This window comes from Tasmannia lanceolata, unplaced genomic scaffold (genome assembly GCF_043159265.1).
Source record: "Tasmannia lanceolata isolate RefF3 unplaced genomic scaffold, GAP_Taslan_0.1 ptg000012l, whole genome shotgun sequence".
NCBI classification, from domain to species: Eukaryota; Viridiplantae; Streptophyta; class Magnoliopsida; order Canellales; family Winteraceae; genus Tasmannia; species Tasmannia lanceolata.
This window is the reverse complement of record NW_027518689.1, coordinates 27,058,818-27,073,140: the sequence shown is the minus strand read 5'-3', so window position 1 is coordinate 27,073,140 and position 14,323 is coordinate 27,058,818. Positions and strand designations below refer to the sequence as shown.

At 38.0% G+C, this 14,323-nt stretch overlaps 1 protein-coding gene and 1 long non-coding RNA gene across 3 annotated transcripts in view; one reads left to right on the top strand and one right to left on the bottom strand.

The window, feature by feature from the left end:
- Positions 1-5,516: 5,516 nt before the first annotated feature.
- LOC143888683 (uncharacterized) lies at positions 5,517-6,926 on the top strand. The gene is made up of 3 exons (XM_077393113.1): positions 5,517-6,490; positions 6,661-6,715; positions 6,831-6,926. Exons 1-3 carry the CDS (start codon positions 5,517-5,519, stop codon positions 6,924-6,926), a joined length of 1,125 nt encoding a protein of 374 aa, XP_077249228.1.
- A 197-nt stretch (positions 6,927-7,123) lies between these two features.
- LOC143887145 (uncharacterized) overlaps positions 7,124-14,323 on the bottom strand; it is a 46,654-nt gene continuing 39,454 nt past the window's right edge. The window contains exons 2-5 of one of the 2 annotated variants that reach the window (XR_013254079.1): positions 10,383-10,427; positions 8,339-8,404; positions 7,617-8,246; positions 7,124-7,531 (exon numbers count right to left, since the gene is read on the bottom strand). This is a non-coding gene — a long non-coding RNA (uncharacterized LOC143887145). Of the gene's footprint in view, positions 7,532-7,616; positions 8,247-8,338; positions 8,405-9,890; positions 10,304-10,382; positions 10,428-14,323 lie in introns of those variants that run through there. The other variant, XR_013254080.1, reaches the window with a different exon arrangement.

The window sequence follows — 14,323 nt, the reverse complement described above, 5'->3', positions numbered from 1 at the left end:
TGGATCATCCCACGGTGCCGGCCATACCCCCCTCATCAAAATCTAGTGATAATATTTTCCAAAATAAACTACTGTTTGAATTTGTGGGTGACCCGCGGGTTGACCCGGCCCACCTGCTGGCGCGGGTCACCAAAATTCTGACCCGCAAAAATGCGGGTCATCTCCTGACCCGACCCATGTGACGCGCACCCGAATCACCCGCGGGTTGACCCGGTATGACCCACCCGTTTGCCAGGTCTAGTTGTGCCCGTAAAATCATTTCCATAGGCTGATCCTAGCCCTCCAATCTACAGAGGACTCCATAATTGAAAAAGCATAAATGAGGGGGGTAAGATTGAAATTATGTGGCTTTAATGGGTGCCTTTGTTAAAAAGCATAAAGGAGGGGGCAGGATTGAAAATATGTGGGTTGAATGGGTGACGTTATTAAAAAAGTCAAAAAAAAGTGATATGTAATTCTCATAGAATTTTGGAAGAACTTCAAATAATTCTCTCATTTTCTCTTCTGCTATATAGTATACTAGTATAAAACCCCGTGCGATGCACGGGGCGACAAAAAAACTAAAGATAAAATAAGAAATTTTAATTTACAGATCTCCAAAAAAATGAAAACCCATCACTAAGAAATAGAATCTATTAATGCTATGGGTACAGCAAGTAAACAACGGCATAAATAGAAAATAAAAAATAGTGAAGAACTCAACTAAAACTCAAAAAAAATTACAAAGGAAAGGAAACATCAATGAGAAGTCCTTCTCGAAAGTTGGAGTTTAACCAAATTTCAGCTGCTATATTTGATTTGATCTTGTTAGAAAAAATGAAAATATCTACAAACATACAGAAAAAACAAAGTATCTAAACCTAAGAACCAAGGTCAATAAATAACTAAATTTATATACCATAAGATCCTTAAGTATCAAAACAGAGGTATACAATACATTTATTTCGACGTTAACCACAATGATGCTGTCATCTCTTCAAAAATACAACCAAGCTAGAGACGTCCATGAAATCCAGCTGGCTAATTTCATCTGACATTGTGGTATACATTTCGCTTAAAGGACTGTGCGTATTGAGCATTACATGGCAATGAGAAGCTAATTGGAAATTGTAAACCAAAGTAAGAAGAGTCGGACAAATTCCTCTACAGATTATAGAGAAAAGGAAACATCCACGTAAAGCCCTTTAATAGTTTTAGAGTTGAAACCCAAATATCCACAGCCATATAGGAAAAAATATGTAAAGCCAAGAACCAAGTCAATAAAAAAAATTAGAGAAAATGACCAAAAAAAAGGGCTTTGATATGACAATGATCTGTCAAGGGGGAGAGTTGTAAATGACCAATGAAGCGTTTTAAGGACGAGAATGCCCTTAGTGTATGTTTTTCTCCCTCCCTCTCCCTCCCTCTCTCTCTCTCTCTCTCTCTCTCTCAAATCAAATTGCAGGTGATAAAGACCCACATTTCACCGTCTTCTCTCTCTCTCTCTCTCTCTCCCTCTCTCTCCAGCGTTCTCTCTCTCCAGCGTTCCCTCTCCTGCCTCTCTCTATCTCTCCGGCGTTCTCTCTCCCGCCTCTCTTTCTCTCTCTCTCCGGCGTTCCCTCTCCCGCCTCTCTTTCTCTCTCTCCGGCATTTTCTCTCCCGCCTCTCACTCTCTCTCTCCGACACTCTCTCTACCTCTCTCCCCATCACCGGCACCAAAGAAGGCGCTCCCCACACGGCGGCATGCTTCTCAGGTTGGAAAATGTATGGTTTAAACCAATAATTTCTCAGACATTATTGGTTTAAACCCCTAAATCTGTGAAAAATCATTCGTTTAAACCACAAATTTTTAGAATATCAGTTGGGAAATACCTAATTTCTGAAAAATCAATGGTTTAAACCTACAGTTTGTCACAAATTATTGGTTTAAACCACTAAGTTTTGAACTATTAATGGTTTAAACCAATACTTTGGGAGACATATCTGGTGTAAACCCCAAAATCAGTTGAGTAAACCCCTAATTTTTAAACAATTAATGGTTTAGACCAACAATTGATAACAAATTATAGGTTTAAACCCCTAGTATTTTGTAAATCAGTTGATAAAGATCTAAACTTTCACAAATCAATGGTTTAAACTTATAAATTCTCATACATTATTGGTTGAAACCCCTAAATTGTGAGAAATCATTGGTTTAAACCCCTAATATTTCTGAAACCACTTGAGAAAACCCTAATTTTTAAAAAACCAATGGTTTAAAACCTATAGTTTCTAACCCATTATTGGTTTAAACCCCTAAAGTTTGAGAAATAAATGGTTTGAAGCAATAATGTTTTAGAATTCATTGGGTAAAACCTATATAACAAATCAGTTAAGAAAACCCCTAATCTTTTAAAGATCAATCAATGGTATATACAAATAATTTCTCACACATTATTGGTTTAAACCCCTAAAGTTTAAAAATCAATAGTTTAAACCAATCATTTGTGAGATATCATTGGTTTAAACCCCTAATATTTTAAAAATCAGTTGAGAAAACACCTAATTTTTCAAAGATCAATGGTTTAAATCAATAATTTCTTAAACATTAATGGTTTAAACCCCTAAGTTTTGAAAAAAATGATTTAAACCAATATTTGTGAGAAATTATTTTTTAAAACCAGTAATATATCGAAAATCAGTTGTAATATTTCAAATATCAATGGTTTAGTTTCTCAGAAATTATTTTTTTAAACCCATAATCTGCATGGTTTAAACCACAATTTTTTAGAAAATCAGTTGGAAAATTCCTAATTTATGAAAAATCAATGGTTTAAACCTACAGTTTGTCACAAGTTATTGATTTAAACCACTAAGTTTTGAACAATTAATGGTTTAAACCAATACTTGGGTGAAATATCTGCTTTAAAACCCAAAATCTGTTGAGAAAACCCCTAATTTTTAAACAATTAATGGTTTAGACCAATAATTGATAACAAATTATTGGTTTAAACCCCAAGTATTTGGTAAATCTGTTGATAAAGACCTACATTTTCACAAATCAATGGTTTAAACTTATAAGTTCACATACATTATTGGTTGAAACCCTAAATTGGGAGAAATAATTGGTGTAAACCCCTAATATTTCTGAAACCACTTAAGAAAACCTCTAATTTTTACAAAATCAATGGTTTAAAACCTATAGTTTCTAACCCATTATTGGTTTAAACCCCTAAAGTTTGAGAAATAAATGGTTTGAAGAAATAATTTGTTAAAGATCAATGGTTTATACAAATGATTTCTCACACATTATTGGTTTAAACTCCTAAAGTTCAAAAAATCAATGGTTTAAACCAATAATTTGTGAGATATCATTGGTTTAAACCCCTAATATTGTAAAACTCAGTTGAGAAAATCCCTAATTTTTCAAATATCAATGGTTTAAATCAATAATTTCTCACACATTAATGGTTTAAACACCCAAGTTTTGAAAAACAATGGTTTAAACCAATATTTGTGAGAAATCATTGTTTAAAACTCGTAATATATTTAAAATCAGTTGTAATTTTTCAAAGATCAATGGTTTAAACCAATAGTTTCTCAGAAATTATTGGTTTAAATCCATAAAGTTTTGAAAATCAATGGTTTAAACCAATAATTGTTAAGAAATCATTCGTTCAAACCCTTAGTATTTAGGAAATCAATTGAGAGAACCCTTAAACTTTGAAAGGTCAATGGTTTAAACCAATAATTTGTCAGAAATTATATGTTTAAAGATATAATATTTCTGGAACCAGCTGAGATAACCTCTAATTTTCGAGAAATCAATGGTTTAAAACTATAATTTGTGACACATTATCGGTTTAAATCCCAAAAGTTTAGAAAAAACAATGGTTTAAACCAATAATTTGTGAGAAATTAGTTGTTTTAAACACTGAAGTTTGAGAAATCAGTTGAGAAAGCTGGTAATTGTTAAAAAATCACTGGTTTAAACCACCATTCCATTGCTTCCTTTGTAGGGGCATAAACCATCATTCGATTGGTTCACTCAAAATCATCATTCCATTACATTGCACCAATACTAACCTCCCTTCCATGGAAATGTATGTAGTTCCCTTTCCATTCTCATCTCTTTCCATTTTTAGCACATTTAAATTGCTTTAAACAACTTCTAATCAGTGTTTAATTTTGTCTTTACAGGAGAAAGGAACGAATGGCTTCTTTTGTCTTACACGTCGACGGCATTCCAAAGGATGCGGTATCATTTGAATACGTCGGCGGGAAGAAGTTGCCTCTTATTGTGGGTCGGGGAACAAAATATAGAGATTTTGACAATCTAATTCATAGCAAAATTGGGACCAATTGAAGTGAGGTTTCTCTATCTGTAAAGTGTCGATATGTTTTTGACCCATCTCAAATCATCTTATATGATATTCGAGATGACGACGACCTTGATCTGGTAATGATGCTCTTTGATACTACGGTCATTAACACTTCGAGCCTATATGTAACTAAAGAGTTCAGATTCGGAGGAAATAATTCTCCGGACCCTACGATTCCTTCATCATTTGAAGAGGCTTCGAGGCCGAATATTATTACTGTCCCCGTGCTTCCTGCATCACCGAGTCTAACGGCCGTTGCTCGAAAAGAGAAAAGAACGCTTGGCGGTATTCATACCATATATCGGTAAATTATAGTATTTAACAATTGTTGGGTGCGATTAATATTCCTTCGTTTCATTTCTAAATCAATTACTTTATCTTTAATTGGCCATCGATCTGCAGGTATGAAGTGGACTTGAATCAGGATTTCGAAGATCCCACTTTGAATGAGACCGACGCGACTAAGACCGAGTTTGAGAAAACCCAACCAGGCAGAAACGATTCGGACTTGTGTATGGATTTTGGAGGTGATATTCATGCTAATGATTTGGTTCGACCGAATGATGGCAGTAATAACGACGATGAAGAGGACTTAGGTGATGATGAAGAGGACTTCAGTGATGATGAAGAGGACTTTGGTGACGATGATGAGATGAGTGACGAGGAGGAAGATGAACCTACTAATTATCTAGGCGATGCTTTGGGAAATACCAATATAAGGCAGCCGATGGAAGCAGATGAAATGATTGTAGGGGGTGATGAAGTAAATGTGATCGTGGGACCTGAGGATTTCACGGTCGGGGCAATGTTCCCAAATCTTAAAGTCTTTCAGAAGAAAGTCAAAAAGTATGCAATCCGGCATCGGTTTGTGTTTGTCCCACAAGAGACAAATCCCACAAAGTACGGCGTTAGATGCAATGATCATACTTGCCCATGGCGTATCAGAGGGACCACTTATACAGATTAAGGTAAAAACATTTATCCCTCAGCACACATGCTCAAGCACAATGAAAGGGAACGATCATCCCATGGCCACTAGCCGCAACTGTGATAGATGGCAACAATGGGTTATTCCCGCTGGCACTTGCAGTAGTCGAGGCCGAGACGTATGATAGCTGGGTATGGTTCCTGCATTTGTTCTGTCATAATTTTATTTCGGCTGGACGAGATGTCATCATGATTGGGTCCGACCGGATGAAGAGGTTGCCTAGAGCCGTAGCGGAAGCTCTGCCAGGGTCGCACCATTTCTATTGCATCCACCACCTTAGTGCCAACTTCCATGAAAAATTTAAGAGTGAAGATCTTTGGAAACGTTTTATGAATGTTGGATATTCCCTAAGGGAGGGTGCTTTTAAGGATGCAATGGAGAGTATTAAAAGCATGAGTAAAAGCGCAGAGAAATGGATATCGGAGATTCCTAAACGAAATTGGGCCAGTGCGTATTTTGAAGGTTTTAGATATAACGTGCTGACAACTAACGCAGCTGAGAGCTTTAATGCACTTTTAAAGGGCGCAAGGGAGCTGCCTGTTGTAGCACTTGTCGAACAGACAAGATGGAGACTATCTGACTTCTTTAAGTACCGTCAGAAGGCAGGTAGCAAGTGGACGGCTCGTTTGACCCCAAACACGGAAGACTGGTTGGCCGATGAACGTATTCTAGCAGGTGGTTATATGGCGCACCAGTGTGGTTGGACCGTATATGAGGTCAAGTCCAAGTACCACATTGATGAGGTGGACTTAGAAAAGAAAACATGTACGTGTCGTTTGTTCCAAACGATGGGAATGATGTGCTCCCATGCGATAGCAGCCATGGGACTGGACCAACGAGACCCATACAGTTACTGCGAGGAATGGTATCATGCCGATACGTATCGGAGGACTTATGATGGAGTAATTTATCCCACGTTAGACCGATCGCAATGGCCGGAGCCTACCCATCCTTTGCCGTTGGTATTACCGCCAAAATCAAGACGACAGCCAAGCCGACAGAAAAAAGTGAGAACGGAGAGAGGGATGCAAAGAGGGGTGCACCATAAGTGCGGTACTTGCGGTCAACTTGGACATTATAAGAGATCGTGCAAGAATCCGCCCATCGTAATTCCTCAGCCAAACACGGTCCCAATCGGGCCTTCCGCACCAATGGAAAACCGGTATGTAATTTTTTGACTTGTGTTTTCTCTTATATTATGATCCTCGATACAATCCGTGCCAGCTTTAAACTATTCTTGGTAATTTTATTGCAAGCCCGGCCTATCCCGCCTGCCTCCGTTCTTTTAAGTATGATTCTTTTTTTGTATTTTTGGGATCATTTGAATTGAAGGGACTTGGATTTCGTTGATAGAAACAGTTTCGAGGTCTATCCTGCCTGCCTCCTAGTATGTAATTTTAGTTTTCTTTTGAATCATTAGAAGGTGAATTTTTCTCAAGACAATGCATAAAATGAGATGAAACATTTAAACAACTTGCTGGCGTGTTGAATTTTCCATGTAGGTGACCTGTTTTTGTACCCAATACAGTTTCAATGTTAGATTTCTTCAAGAAGTTTGGGGTCGTCAACTAGACGCGGCTCCAAAACTTCTGGACTAGGGAGCAATCAACCATTGAGCAATTCAACCAGTGAGGATTCATCTGAAGATTATGAAGTTATATGGGAATGGCCTAGCATTATGTGTAGATATGCAACAATGAGAAATTTTACTATTTTATACCCTATAATGTACAGGCTTTAATTTGTACCCAAAAAATGGTTGATTATATAACAGCTCTGGCGTTGGATTTGCGCGTAAGAAAATTGTTTACTCTCTCTATATTTCTCTCAATGAATGAAGTTTGCAACACAGGTTTCATTTTAGATGCTGAAAAGAAAACTTTCATGCCATTTGCAAATAACTGCATCCATCTATAAAGAGACTCCGAATATAAAGCTAATATAGCCCAAAACATCCACAAAGAGACTCCGAATATAGCAAAGGAGTCGGAGCAAAAAAAGAGAGCCATCAGCAAATAACTGCATCCATCTACTGCTCTGGAGGAGGTGGTGGTGGATAAGAAGAGGAACTGCCTGGGTGCTGACTCGACGGACCACCGGAGAGGTACTGATAAAGGGTAGAGAACTGGGCGTCAACGTGAGTGGAGACCGACTGGAAACGAGTAGAAGGTGCCCAGAAGGTAGTATGCTCGAATAGCCACACCTGGAATGAAGACAAACAGTATTTAGAGAACAAATAACCAAACTTACAAAAGACTAATCATGTATATAATATATGTACTCTTTACCTGTAGCACAATCGTGCATCCGGTGATATATCCCATCTTCTCGTTTTTGGAATATGCATCCAATGACTCTACCAGGAAGTCGTAGACGGAGTATGCCCAAGCAACTCTTCCCACGGTCTCTGCTCCTAAGTAGGGGAAGAGGCAGGATTTCATCCTGTGATCCATAGGGTCAGCCCGGGCAAAAAGCACAGAGCAGCACAGGAGCAGCAACACATGTCTCACTGTCGCCTGGACCGATGCAATCTCATCCGATCTGGACTCTGCCCTGATAACATCTGCAATCTCACCAAATCTCACCCAAGCACGGGCAAACCTCCAACCTTCGACCTCCTCTGTCGAATGCCAGTTTATCCGTATTCTATCTCCTATAAGGTTTAGGCTCAATGCCAATGCTAAATCCCTGACCTCAAAGGGGACTGATATGCCACCTATTTTAAATGCCCTCAACTTGGGTATCTAGGATCGCACGAGGACGGTCAATATTGCCTTGTGCAATTTGACACCTTCAAGATTAAGCAAGGCCCCAAATGGGCTTCTCTCTCGCATATCGGTATGCGATTTCCTCAACTTCAGAGACTTGAAGAAGTCGTGAAACTTGGAGGGGCAGCATCTCGACGTAGCATAAGACGCCTGCAAAACAAAGAATTATCAGATATATACAACATTTTCACTATATGGAAAAGATGGAAAACAAGGCTTAAAAGAATAACCGGAGGCATTACCATGGTTTCACGAGATGATCACTATGTGGAAAAGATGGAATACAATCCAATTAATTAGATTTGGACCTGTTCAGACAGAATTTCAGGAAAAAAATTAACAAAGTTGTCTACCAAAATTCTTTAACAACCAGAATTTTACCCTTTTGATCCATTAGGGATGAAAACCCAACATTCTTCTTAACTGTGATGCCAACCATATAGAAACTATAGATTTTTCAAAACATACAGGTTTAAACCAATAATTTTTGAGAAACTATAGGTTTAAAGCATATATTTTAAAAAAATTAGGGGTTATAAACACTGATTTCTACCAAAATATTGGTTTAAACTATTATTTTTCAAAATTTAGGAGCTAATTTCGGAAATAGTAGGGGTTTAAACCAATGATTTCTCACAAATAATTGGTTTAAACCATTGATTTTCAACATTTAATGATTTAAACCACTAATCTGTGAGAACTTATACGTTTAAACCATACATTTTACAACAATTAAGGGTTTAAACCAACTAATTTTGAATTATTAAGGGTTTAAACCAATGCTTTCTCACAAATTATTGGTTTAAACCATTAATTGTTCAAGATTTAGGTATTTAAACTAATAATTTCTGACATATGGAGTTTAAATCAATGATTTCTATCAAATTATTGGTTTAAACCAAACTTTAGAGGTTTAAACAAATAGTTTGTGAGAAATTATTGGTTTAAACCATAGATTTATACAAAAATTAGGGGTTCAGTTGCTGATTTTTCCAACTATAGGGTTCAGTCAACTGATTTGGGAAAATATAGGAAAAATTCTAAACGGATTTTCTCAAAACCCTACCTTAAAACTGAGAGGGAGAGAGTGACAGTGTGAGAGAGGGGTTTAAACCAATGGCTTAAACCAAACTTTAGAGGTTTAAACCAATAATTTGAGAGAAATTATTGGTTTAAACCCTAGATTTATTAAAAAAGTAGGGGTTTAGTTGCTGATTTTTTGAAATATAGGGTTTTTCTAAATTGATTTTCTCAACTTTAAACCAATGATTTCTAACAAATTATTGGTTTAAACCAAACTTTAGGGGTTAAAAACCATAATTTCTGACAAATTATGGGAAAATTAGGGGTTTAAACCAATCTTTAGGGGTTTAAACCATAGGTTTTCTAAAAAAATTAGGGGTTTAAACCAAACTTTAAGGGTTTAAACCATAGGTTTTCTAAAAAAATTAGGGGTTTAAACCAAACTTTAGGGTTTTAAACCATAGGTTTTCTACAAAAATTAGAGGTTTAAAGCAAACTTTAGGGCTTTAAACCTTAGATTTCTAAAAAAAATTACGGGTTTCAATTAGGGGTTTGATTACTCTCTTTCTCTCTGATTTTCCCAACTGAGAGAGAGAGAGAGTACCAACTCTAACTTATTTGTTTGAGTCTAAACTGATTTTTTCAAAACTCCTAATTTTTTGTTCATAAACTGATTTTCTCAAAACCCCTAATTTTTTTGTTCCTAAACTAATTTTCTCAAAACCCTAACTTAAAATATCAAAATACAACTAAGAGGGAGAGAGTACCAACCTGTGAAAAGGAGGTCCTCTCAGAATCAGAGGCTGCCAGAGAGACAGAGGGCCGGAGAGAGGGAAAGAGAGAGGATGCCGACGACAGAGAGAGAGAGGGTCGCGAGAGAGAGGTCGGAGAGAATCACACCAGAGAGGGTGCCGACGACAGAGAGAGATGGCCAGCGAGAGCGAGTGAGACCCGGCGAGAGAGGAACATCGAGAGAGAGAGGGCCGGCGAGAGAGAGAGAGAGAGAGAGAGAGAGAGAGAGAGTAAATACTGTAAAACACACTTGAATGACTTTAAGGGTAGTTTTGTCCTAAACCTACCCAAACCAGTCACCATCACTCTGGATTGGTCATTTCCAAGTCTCCCCCCTTGACAGGTGATTGTCATATCAAAGCCCTTTTTTTTGGTCATTTTCCCAAAAAAATAAAATGCAGTAACTATAAGCCTGAAAAGCCCAAAAAACACAATTATACAGTACATGTATTCAAGAAAGAATAAGCATACCTTTATTGTGCGATATCTTACTCCTCATCCTGGGCTTGACAACCCCTACAGTCAGGATGTAATGACCCATAATTAGTCGTTAAAAACATAAAACATAATCCAGCTGAAGAATGGAAATAATGTAGTTGAAGTACGGAAATAAATGAAACTTGAGAACTCCCCAGCCGATGAACGAAGAGAGCCCTAAACCAATCCTTGAGATAGATTTCGCAGGAGTTAAGATTAGAAATTGTAAAATCACCTTTCATGTTGCAGAAATCTCTGTAAATCCAGCCCAAGTCACTGATTCCCGTAATCAATGGCCAAAAGAATAAGAAGAAAAAAGGGAATGTAAATCTAAAGAGAGACCAGCTAAAATCGAATAAAAATAAATGAATAAAAGAAAAAGAAAGGCAAGGGAAATGCATTTGGGTTGCCTATAGAAGACCAACTTGGCAAAAAAAAAAAAAGAGGACGGCTTGGATTTGAATACAAATGGGATGAGGGTTTGGTTGGACTGGGCAAACCGCACTGCTGAAAAATGAAAAAGAAAAGAAACCCAAACCCCAAACCAAAGTAAAAAATATATATATAAAAAGAAAAAAGAGAATCACAGATTATCCCAACTGGTTCTTAAACAGATTTAGAAAATTACATTGCAAACCCTAAGAAATTCATATAAGATAAAAGGAGAAAACCCCAAACCAGGAAAATAGCATACAATAGGGGAGAAAACCCAAAATAGAAGAACAAAGATAATAGATCATAAGGGTTTTACCTCACACATACAGGGAAGATGATGAAAAAACTAACCGTGGAAACCTTAGAAGAACTGGAAAGTGCAGAATCAAACTACAAAATCAGAAGAGGAGAGAAAGAGACGTCTGTGAATTCCAGAGAGACCTCTTATGGGGTTTTAATTTTACAAAAAAAGAGAGATTTTGAAGACCAGGTTACAGATAGTGAGAGAGAGAGGCGCACAGAGAGGTCGAGATGCCTCTCAAGCAGCTTGGCGCGTGGGAAATCGGGGACAGAACAGTGTTTTTTAAATTTTCGATGGGTAAAAATTAATGAAAACAAAAAATCTCGGGAGAAAATCGAGGGAAAATCTTGGGCCGCGTTTCACGAGAGATGCTTATTTCGCCTGCTATTTTCTATCTCATAAGTTGATCCAAACAGTCCATGTGATGGAACACAACACCTATAGGTTGTGCCCATAAAATCATTTCCATAGGCTGATCCTAGCCCTCTAATCTATAGAGGTTTCCATAATTAAAAAAGCATAAAGAAGTGGGTAGGATTGAAATTATGTGGCTTTAATGGGTGCCTTTGTTAAAAAGCATAAAGGAGGGGGGCAGGATTGGAAATATGTGGGTTGAATGGGTGCCTTTGTTTAAAAAAGTCAAAAAAAGTGATGTGTAATTCTCATAGAACTGTACATACCACATCATAGGTTGATCCAAACCGTCCATATGATGGAACACAACATAAATAGGTTGCGCCCCAAAAATCATTTCCATAGGCTGATCCTAGCCCTCCAATCTATATAGGTTTCCATAATTGTTGTTTCTCTTAAAGTGCCCAGAAATCGTAAATATATTTACAGGTGTCCTGCATTCGTCATATCAAACTTTCCGTAATTTGACCCGCACATAGTGAATATGGAAAAGTAGTTTTTTCGTGATTGTTAAGGGTGCAACTTGGGTGTCAACCCGACCCAACCCAATTTCCAAAGCGACTGCGGTCAACCCGACCCAACCCGATTTGCAATTTTCTCAACCCAACCCAACCGGAATTGGACCCAGCCCAATTCCAATTCGGGTTGGGTTAGGTCGATTTGATATGGTAGCAATTGTTGACCACCTCAACTGAAGTCGGGTTGTTTAGGATTTTGAAAACCAATAGTGAGTCACCAATAATCAGTTTTTAACTCAATTCGTTCTGAAAATCCAAACCAAACAGGGAGTAACAATTAAGAGAGGGAAATGTTATCCGCACTACTATATTTTGATGATCATAATCCTCACTTTATTAAAGTGCGGTATGGCCCGCACCATAGGATTATCCAACCTGTCCATTGTGGACTGTGGAGACAATTTCAATGTTGAAAAAGAAAAACACATATACAGAACTTCTTCAGATGGAACCTAAATTCGGGTTTCGGGTAGGGTCGGGTTGCCTGACAGCCCAACCCGACCCGATTTCCAATTCGGGTTGATTTTTCCGAACCCAACCAACCTAATTTGCGAAAAAGCTTAACCTGACCCAACCCAAATTCGGGTTCAAACCCATCGGGTTCGGGTTGAACCCAACCCGCGTCAGAACATCTTTCTTTTGGTTTTGGATGCGTGGAATTGGAAAATGATATTATGACCTCCTTTTCTTGTATTTCTAATACATTTTATTCCTCTTTTCTTTAAATTGACTTTTAGCCATGTTTGGCCACCATGAAAAAATATTCCATGGACTATTTGTTGGGTCAGTTATGAGAGATGGGTTAGGATGAAGAGACTTGAGAGGGTGGGGGCTGAGGGGAGCATGCAGAGCTCCTAAAAATCAAGAAAACAAAGAACTAATTCTAAATATGTATCTACTTTTAAGGGTGTTTTTTAGGGTGCAACTCGGTTTGGGCGAACTCGACGGGTTCACCCCAAAAAAAGGGTCAAGCAGGGTTGAGTTCGGGTCGGGGTTAGGGTTGAGTTTTCCCAATCCGGGTTGAGTTCGGGGTTGGGTTCGGGTTGAGGGTTTGGGCAACTGACCCCAGTGAAACCCAACTTTTTCTATGATTTTTTTTTTTAGGTTGTGCCCCAAAAATAATTTTCATAGGTTGATCCGAGCCCTCCGATCTATAGAGGGTTATAGGTTTATCCCAACCATCCATGTGATGGAACACAACATCAATCTGTTGTGCCCGTAAAATCATTTCCATAGGTTGATCCTAGCCCTTCAATCGATATAGGCTGATCCTAGCCCTCCAATCGATAGAGGTTTCCATAATTGTTGTTCCTCTTCAGGTGCTCGGAATCTGTCAATATTTTGGAAGTGTCCTGCATGAGTAATACAAAGTAGTTCTTTCGTCATTCTCATATGTCTTTACCTCTTCTTGGTAGTTTTTTTCCGTAATTGTCATAGACTGGAACCCTCTGTCGCTACTTTTCGTATGTAGATTACGATTTTACCCTCAAATAATTTCTTGCCGATATAGATGTTAGATAGCAGCAGAGGGGTTAATGGTAAAAGAGTAATGCTGACGTGTAAAGGTTTGAGGACCGGGGGGGTATTTCAAACTCAGAGGCGTGGGAATGTGAGGGCATATTAGGCATTTCGCTAACATAGACGTGAGGGAGGAAGAGGAGGGGTGCCACATCAGAGATGTGAACAGTAAACCCCCCCCCTCCCTCCTTATTATATTAGATTAGATAGATATATATATATATATATATATATATATATGTATATATATATATGTATATATATATATGTATATATATATATATATGAGAAAACGGTTTCTACACAAAGTGTAGATAAGTTATCTACACACTAGCTTAAAATACAGTGGAGATATCATTGTTTAGGTGATCCAAACCATTCATTTGATTGGCCCTCACATAGATAGGGTGTCGACAAAAAATCAGCTCCATAGGATCATCCCAACCCTACGATTTGTGAAGGTAAAATAGACGTTTATAAACCTTCACAAATCTATCAATTTTTTTCCTCCACAGTTCAAAGCGTTAGGATGATCCTATGGAGCTGATTTTTTGTGGACACCCTATCTATGTGAGGGCCAATCAAATGAATGGTTTGGATCACCCAAGCAATATGCCCTCCAATGTATAGTGTGTAGATAAGTTATCTCCACTGTATTTTAAGCTAGTGTGTAGATAGCTTATCTACACGTGTGTAGAAACCGTTCTCTCTCTCTCTCTCTCTCTCTCTCTCTATATATATATATATAT